Source organism: Brienomyrus brachyistius, chromosome 13 (assembly GCF_023856365.1).
Source record: "Brienomyrus brachyistius isolate T26 chromosome 13, BBRACH_0.4, whole genome shotgun sequence".
In the NCBI taxonomy this organism is placed as follows: Eukaryota; Metazoa; Chordata; class Actinopteri; order Osteoglossiformes; family Mormyridae; genus Brienomyrus; species Brienomyrus brachyistius.
In genome coordinates this window covers 24,750,838-24,760,054 of record NC_064545.1, presented here as the reverse complement: position 1 = coordinate 24,760,054, position 9,217 = coordinate 24,750,838, and the positions used below count along the sequence as shown (strand labels likewise).

The 9,217-nt window shown below is 42.7% G+C and overlaps 1 protein-coding gene across 1 annotated transcript; it reads right to left on the bottom strand.

Annotated features, from left to right (window-relative positions):
- Nucleotides 1-1,004: 1,004 nt before the first annotated feature.
- pnp6 (purine nucleoside phosphorylase 6) lies at nucleotides 1,005-8,723 on the bottom strand. Its single transcript, XM_048972336.1, has 6 exons — nucleotides 8,380-8,723; nucleotides 5,484-5,653; nucleotides 3,842-3,945; nucleotides 3,228-3,403; nucleotides 2,342-2,526; nucleotides 1,005-2,182 (listed from the first exon to the last, which is right to left on the bottom strand). The coding sequence occupies exons 1-6, from the start codon at nucleotides 8,400-8,402 to the stop codon at nucleotides 1,986-1,988; spliced, it is 855 nt and encodes a 284-aa protein (XP_048828293.1). The 5' UTR covers nucleotides 8,403-8,723; the 3' UTR covers nucleotides 1,005-1,985.
- Nucleotides 8,724-9,217: the final 494 nt, after the last annotated feature.

Sequence of the window (9,217 nt, the reverse complement as noted above, 5' to 3'; positions counted from 1 at the left end):
CTGGCGCCTTTCCTCAGGTAATTTTATGTCTGAAACGGGCTAACGTGTTAGACCTTGTGACTTTCATTAAACCCCATTGTACCTTTGGACATTACTCAGCCATCTGTAAGCAAGGATTTGCCATGTAAATAAAGTGCAGATGGCAAAACAAACAGGAGAATCCAAAGATTCCTGCAATATTAAATTGAGGTTTTAACTTCGAACCCACAGACACTGCTAATCCCACTGGAACACACTCAGAAATACTTTGTACAAAGTGCATGTACATTTTAATGAGCCTCACTCAGTCCAAGGTTATTGCAGTTTATAAGCTCATACGTAACGGCATCACTGCCCGAGCTTTTGCATGATATGTGCGTATATAAGCATATAATGCTGCTATAACTATATGCTATAATGAATGTTGTCAGAAACCAAATATTCCTTTACACTTACAAAGCAAACTGCAGATGGAAACAGGCAGAGTGAAGAGGTTCATGTACTGCTTGGCTAAACATTAGAACGACTGAGATGTGTGACATTAGCGTTTTTGAATATGCTGTGATTGTTCCAACATCTCAGAAACTGCCACCCTTCTGGGGAAAAACACCCAGCCACTGGTAGTTCTGCGGGAGAAAACCCCTCATTAATGAGAGGTCAGAAGAGACAAATTAAAGCAAACGGGAAGGCCACAAGGGCGAAACCGATCATCAGTGTGGAAAAAATGGACCCCTCTCTGTTGAATGATATATGCCTCTTGCCAAGGCTTTACTGTATGTGTGGCTGTAATTAATGGATCATACCATGTATCGAATCATGGAGGGGTCAAGCAATAGTAATGGCCAGAGCAGGAGAAACTTTCCCATCTCCATTGATTTGCTGAGTCAAGAAGCATGTGGCTGTTAAAGGTGAAAGCTCAGTAACACGGGAAAGGCCGCATGAGTGATGCTTACAGAATGACACCAGTAGGGAACTGGCTGAAGAGAACAATCATGATATTAGGAAATGATCCAAAAGCCACAGGAGCATCTTCACTACCATTTATTTTCATACATCAGTAATCAACATATTTTGATTTAAAACATGAACAAAAATGAAGAATCGTGTCTCTGCTCTTGGTAAACTGATTGTGCACGCATACGGTACATGATTAGCTTGCATTAAAGAATTAGGATGCTTTACATTTGTTTTAATATTTATGTAGTAAGAACCAGTTTAGTAATTCATAGCAAAATACCCATAGCAATAAAACATTTGTGGAAGGCACATTGTCTGCATAAAGTGCATTGATTATGGAAGACTGAACCACCACATGGACACCAGCAATAGAAATGTAGCCAATCGCCCATCACCAAATAAAGCATTTTTGGCTAAATACCATGGATTGCAGCACCGGGGGGGCCACCCTCCATACCCCTCCCAGTCCCCGCCCTCCCGTACTCAGATGCCTTCCACGGTCCATGCTGAAAACATAAAGAAAATATAACACACTGCAGAGTCCACCCTATACCCAGAACCCCATCTCTGCCATATCCTTGTCAGTTAGGGTGGCCACCTAATTGGGGGGGGTCACTTTGAGCTACTTCAGGTTTTACAATCTACTTTAAAACTGTAAGGCTACTGTGTTTGGCTGATTAGTTCAATTCTTCTTTGACTGGTTTGTTTCCTTGATTGAAAGATTCATGCAGCTGTTTCACATCAACATTAGTGACACATGCATGATTATAAGAGACTGACCAACCAGCACACAGCAAGAACATGGATTAGGTGCTCACCTTAGTGTCACTTACACTTATAGATGCTATCCACAATTACTGGAGATTCTTTTAAGGCAAAGTGCAGTGTCATTTTTTTAATGAACCTTGTATGTGAAAGTGCTGTTAATCAAGTTAGGAGTGTATACTATTTCTGTATTGTAAGGCGTGGGTTTTGACAGCACAATTGTAATGACTGGTTAACTTGTGATTATTATTTCATAGGAAGTAGCACCCATCCACACCAACAGGTCATATTTGGGACACCAGGTTGCTGACCAGCTTCTGCAGATCCTTAGCCCTCCTTTCAATGGCCTCCAGCACCTCCTCGTGATTGGCATGGTTAGTGCAGTTATAGTCACTCACCACCATGTTGGTGATGATGGACAGACCAAGAACACGGAGGCGGCAGTGGCGGGCCACCACCACCTCGGGCACCGTGCTCATCCCTGGATGGCGGAGCGACAGAGATAAAGAAGGACAGACAGGTACGGAAGAATGAGAAAAACCTGCCCGTTTTATGTGAAGAAAGAAGAATTAGGTAGACTTGTAGTGGTGCATTGTGGGTAGACGTGTCATAACGTGCCATGTGACAGATTTAGACTCACCGACAGCATCGGCCCCCAGAGTCCGCAGCAGCCTGCACTCAGCGACAGTCTCATACGTGGGGCCTCCCACCATACAGTACACTCCCTCCTGAAGAACGCAGTTTTCCTTTTCTGCGGTCTGCTTGGCCAGGCGCAGCAAGTCCTGGTCATACGCGTCTGACATGCAGGGGAAGCGAAGGCCGAACCTGAGGCAACATCGACAAGGGGGGCGGAGTTACAGGCCACATGCGCGGGGCATCAACAAAACGCTACATATGAAGGAGGATGTGGCTTTGACTATTAAATCGCAGAATCCTTTGGCTTATTGTACATGCATGTTAACATATATCACACATAATGCTGATGATTTCTGTGTATTAATATTGTAATTCTACATACAGACATGTTTGTCTCCCTATGTGTGTAGACATTTCCTGTTTACTCACATATTAGATGCAGTTGACAAGCCGTAACCTGTATATAACCATCCATTCATTTCCATGGGCATAACCCTAATCCTAACCCCAACCCTAATCCTAACCCCAACCCTAATCCCAGCCCCAACTTTAACCCTAAGCGACCAAACAAAACACGAGAGTTGTGGCTATTTTAGTTTTTTGATTGCATTTACAGGTTTTCATAAAATTGTGATTTATATTGTGGGGACCTGAAAAATGTAATATATACATGACTACACACAGACACACACAGACACAGACACAGACACACACAGACACAGACACACATAGACATAGACACACAACCCCCAAAGAAACAAAATTCAAAAACGGTAACAACAAGCAAAATATTATAATTTTTTTTTTATTATAGTTGACGAGCTGAAAGAGGTATTTTAACAATTGACCCACTCACACACACACAGGCAGATAGACAGACTGCTACTCACCGCTCTTCATTGGGGCCGCGTAAGGGACTCTGGCCTGCCATTCCGGGGAAATTAATGTGGTCCTTGATCAACATGATGTCGCCCACCTTGAATGTGGAGTTCAGTCCCCCGGCAGCGTTAGTGACAATTAACGTCTCCACCCCAAGTAGGGAGAACACTCGTACTGGGTATGTCACCTGGAACAAAAAGATGGGGGGGGGGGCTATCATAGAAAATGTATCTTAAATTCAGTCAGTTGTGGTAGAAAATCTGGAAGTGCTGGTAAAGGGGACTGGAGCAGAGGTGCATGCTGGGATAGTGGTCAAGCCTCGGCTTCTATGTTTGTGTGTGTATTTCTTAATGTCCTTGTCCAGGCAGGAAGCTGAGGAGAACTGAGACAGCAGCATGCTAGGTGGAAAGAACACTGTGGATTTTCCATGGGATGGAAAAACCAGGGAACTGCCCATCAGGATAAGAGAACATACTGAAGAGGTGACCCTGGTCCTGCAGAGCTGGGCAATAGTATTCATACTGATATCCAGTTGCACATTTATTATGGCAAAATTGTATCGGTTTATCCAGTAATTACTTTCATATTTACCAATATAATCTTCTATTTTATCTAATCTTCTCACCTTAGAGCAGCTGTAACCTTCGTAAAAGTGGAAACGGCCTTGCATGCAGACACAGAACTTCCCATTCAGCTCTCCAAACACCAGCTGACCAGCATGACCATGCACTACGGGGGGGGGGGGGGGGGGGCACATCGGCAAAGTCATGTTAAAAACACACCGGTGGGGGGTGGGCAGTGTGAGCCCCCAAAGCACCGCCGTGCTAAAGAATTCCACAACAACTAGTTCACAAATACAGGATTTGTCATGTAGCCAGGAAGGCAGTTGCTGTATTTATACTGTTAAATCGTAGTTTTCCAAACCATTTGCATGCAACTTTAATTTAATTTAATTTAATTTAATTTAGCAAATGAAGGATTACATATAGTAACACTGCATACTATAATACACTGATTACAAATTTGGACGACTATATACATTCATATCTGTTTCTGTGATTCACAGATTCATTTTAAGGCATTTTTAAGGCTGTTGATTCTGGATCATTAACTGGAGACTGCATTAGATGCCGCTCTCCCAGTGTCATGTACACGTCAAAACCCAGGTAATGAGCTAGGGCAGTTGGGTAAGGTGACCCATGGGAGGATCTCTGGAATAGAACCTGCATCACCTGTTGTCCAAATCCCAGGAGGCCTGATTAATGACATCTAGGGCATCGGTGGGAGAAAAATGACACGTGTTTTAGTGTGAAGCAGGTACAGCAATCTCCTACTCTCACTTTTATGGTAGCGCAGTCACCAGGATCTACAATATCACTAAGCACTTTCACAGTAAGGTTCCAGAACCTGGTCCCGGTTTACAAGTTCCTGGGCTGTCTCGACCGGGAACTTTTATAGCTAATAAGCGTTTTGCAAGCTTAATCACTGGCACCAACAATATTAAACACAAGTATAGGGGTTATCCATTGAATTTTGCAATGCAAAATAATATAATGGAAATGCAATCAAAAAATGCATTCATTGATGCATTAAGTGTAACACAGGTACAAAAATAATTCCATCGGTTCGGTTTTTGCTCAACTAGTTCTAATCTATTTCGCCTGCATTTCTGTGTAACTTCCAAGTTGTTACCAGTGCTTGTTGTCAACCGATCAGCAAGCTACTGCTGTCGGTGCCTCTAGAGTAGCTTGTGTTGAAACAAAGAGTTCCGGAGTAGGTACTCCTATGAACTACAACTAGGCTGAGTTAGTTCCTGTGGTATGAACACAACTAAAGTCCCTGGTTCTGGAGAAAGGTTCTGGCTCAAAAAAAAAAGTTCTGCTGGTGTGAAAGCACCTACTGTAAACAGACCTGTTGTTAGAGTAAAACTGGTTGCAGGAGCTTGGTGGTTTACAGATGACACTGCATGAGGTGGGGGATTTATTTTACTCCTTATTGCATGCTACTTCATCAATCTTGACTACAGTTAATAGTGTTCCGGCCATATACTGGATATACTGATTGTACCGAAGCTACTCGAGTCATAATTAAGGTTACAAAACCAATCATTACTGGCTCAACGTGAGCAGAAGTCCTAGAAATTAACCCCGATCCTTTTTCTGTTTTGTCGTTGATTTATTATTGAGTCACGATGCTGGCAGTGTTGTGGTTGAGTCATTGTGATGTCATACCGACGTTCCCTGGCCTTGTACAGAGACCCCACTCACCTGTGCTCTGGGGGAAGTCTGGGATCTCTTTGTATGACAATACAGTCTTGTTCTGCAGCAGATCTGCTAACCCTCCCAGACCGGAGCCACAGATGATGGCTACTTTGGGCTTCTGTTCTATCGTAGCCATCAGCCAGTCTGCTGTTTTTTTGTAGTCCTCGTATGTGTAGCTGAGGGACAGACACAACCTGAATAATATGCTTCCTCATTCTGACAAAGAAGGGCAGTATGATGGCCTCCTAACGTAACGTAGGTTTCCTCCAGTCCAAAGACATGCATCCAGGCTAACTGTCTCTAAACCGACGTGAGTGTGTGCCCCTGTGATGGATCTGCCTCCTGTCCAGGGCGAACCCCAGATTTTGTCTATATGCTGCTGACGCTGATAAGCGGTTAAGAGATGGGTTAGAAGATCAGCAGGGTTTCTGCTGATTGCAGAATCTCTGATCTGCAGGAACATAAAGGCATCATTATTCATACATGTAAACTATGCAACATTCATCACAGTATTGCCTCTTTGTTTATGGTCTCCCAGGCTATTATATGTTGTCTCTGGCCCCAAGATAACAGATCATCAACTAGATCCACATATTCATGTGACAGAGGGAATGGATCCATATTTTGGCATGATGACATCTAGCGTAGTGACATCTGTGTAGGCAGCAGCCCTCTGTCTCTTAGACCACAATGGCAACACCTTACTTAACAGGGCACAGATAATATAGCATTATACTCTTACTTATGTATTCATTGACCACAAACTAAGTCTTAGTTACATACTGATCTCATGTTCGTTCATCATTAATGAATTGTGACGTTTTATCTCAAGCAGTTGCTGTCTTTGTTAGTATATCTATTAATCCTGTAAACCTCTGTCAACTACTGAAGGTACTACAAAAGGAACAAGTAATGAATAATGTGAAATACTCATGTTTGTTCATTATAGGTGAATCGTGACGCATCTTTTATCTAAAGTAGCTACTATATTTGTTCATGATCTGTAATTCAGTAGTACCTGAGAGTTACTACTAAGCATTTGTGTCCCCTCAAGTAAACTGTTACCAACCAACAATCAAGTTTGCCCTAGTTTTGTCAAGTTTTGTCATCAACAATCAAGTCTTCAAGTCTTTATAAATACATTATGGACAAAAGTATTGGGGCACCTGGCCATTACATCTACAAGAACTATTATGAGATCCCATTATAAATCCTTTGGCGCTAATATGGAGTTGGCCCCATCTCTGCAGCTATGACAGCTGCCACTCTTCCTGGAAGGCTTCGCGTCAGACCTCGGTATGTCTCTGAGACCTTTGGCCCATTTACCTCTAACAGCATTTGTGAGGTCAGGCACTGATGTTGGACGTGAAGGCCTGGCTTGCAATCTCTGTTCTAGTTTATCCCAAAGGTGTCCACTGGGGTTGAGGTCAGGGCTGTGCGTGAGCCAGTCAAGTTCTTCCACACCAAACTCACCCAACCATGTTTTTATGCACCTTGCTTTGTGCTCTGGGGCACAGTCATGCTGGAACATAAAGGACCTTCCTTCCCCAAACAGTTCCCACAAAGTTGGAAGCATAGAATTGCGGACCTGGCTTTTCCACTAGGCAAATTTAAAATGTAGATATGTACAATGTGAGTTTTTATTAGTATACATTGAATTATATGGCGGATATCTACAACATGAGTCTTTACTAGTACAAATTGAATTTTGGGTCAGAGAAGCAAAAATTCCATGTAAGTCAATGGTAATACATGATAAGTAAAAATCAAGTTATAGTTAAACCATAATGTGAATTTTTACTAGTAAAAATAAAGTTCTAACGAGTGAAAATGATTATTCTTCATACTGCAGATATCTTGGATGATCTCTTCACTAATATGCTATAATAATTACACTACACTGGTATGCGAGTCTGTCCTGCAATGAGGTGGTGCCCCATCCTGGGTTGTTCCCTACTTTGCGTCCATAGCCTCCAGGACAGGCTCCGGACCCTCAGTGACCCTGAGTAGGACAAGCGGTTACAGACAATAATGGTTGGATGGACTGGATAATTAGACTATAGACATGTTTTGTTTTAAAAATTGTTTAGCTTTGTATCTCATTTTTCAAGGTTTACATTTTTATAATTTAAAAAAATCATTTTCGTAGTGAAGCCATAAAAATCACATGAATAGCTATTATGACTGTGTTTTTTTCCTATCTTTAAATCATGAGTACGAAGCGTGCAGCATCCTGTCCCTTCCGGAGGACCTGTAAATGTCCAGGGTGCATGTGCACGTGCACGTGCCCTGGGGGGCTGCGGCAACATCAGCGTTTTCCATTCAGCACTGAGAGCGCAGGACACCCTTGCTATACCCGGCCATATAACGCTGAAACCTTTCATTAATGACACAACAGACACATTTTCCCCCACTTGACGAAGAGCTTCTCGTGTGGCACATTTAAATGGATTTGGCATGGGCTTTCGTGGAAGCATTTTGCTGCATTTAAATATGCATTCACAACAAGGATGCTTCACAATGCTAGTTATTTGCCCCCCTTCAATATGAAACCATTTAGAATATCACATAAGACTGCATTTAAATTATTCAAAACCTGTTAAAGGGTGACCGGTCGCAAGTGATATTGCAGACGGGCGTTAATGAATAAAGCCATTTTTATATATATATAAATAAATATATAATATATATAATGATACAGAATGTCAGTACTTTTCGATGGGTTTGGCGATGTCTCCTTCCCTGACAATATTCTGATATTGATATTCTGAAATATTATTCTCGTATTATTGTTCTTGATGAAAGAAAGTGTGCTAAGCAGATGCAAATCGGGGTGTCAGGATATAGTAACTGTAATAAAACATGGTCGATTATAAAGATGCGTTTAATCCGGTTACTTTACCTGCTCTCCACAGGCGACGACATATCGAGAGCTGAAGACACCGTTATCGAGTTTAGTGCAGAAACTTGAGGAATGAAAGAAAATGCCGCGTAGGTGTGGAGACAGGAGACCGAAACTGGTCCAGATAAACGGGGCCTCCCCACCTTCGTGGTGGCGTGATGCGGGGCGATTGGCTGCCGACTCGCTTAGACTTTGAGAGGCTTTTATAAAACCAATCCGCTTATTTTGCCGATAGACTTACGGATTGACCCAAACGGGAACCTTCCTGCCTGTAACTTGAAGTAGATAAGAAAAGAAGAAGGTGCTCTTCACCTACAGCCCTTTGAAAAAAATAATAATTATCCAGCTAAGGTTGCCTCCAGTCTCTTCAAACATGGGAGGATCCTGGATTGTGGCGTACTGCCAGCTCCATGAATAACGCGATTTCTTAAAGTTGGACCTGAATAGTTAACAAACCAAGGTTAAATGCATCCATGCAGGGAGCCTCATCCAGACAGCACATAACACAATGCGGGGGTACACCTTGGACGGGATCCCAGTCTACCATTAAACACACACAATGAGACACTTGTCAATGAGACTAGTCACCGAAAGCACTGCGCATTCCCAAGTTGCCATAGTTTCAGATGTTCTTTTCCCAGCAAGCATTAGTGATTGCTACTCCGTACTGAAACCCTAGCCTATAGGCTAGGTATTTTCATGAACGCCTCTGTTATCATAGATCAACAACAAAATGAAGAACTAGATATAACCAGGCAAATGGTGATACAGAATCGCATGGCGCTAGATCTCCTCACTGCAGCGCAAGGAGGAGTGTGCGTGCTGTTGAACCAAACCT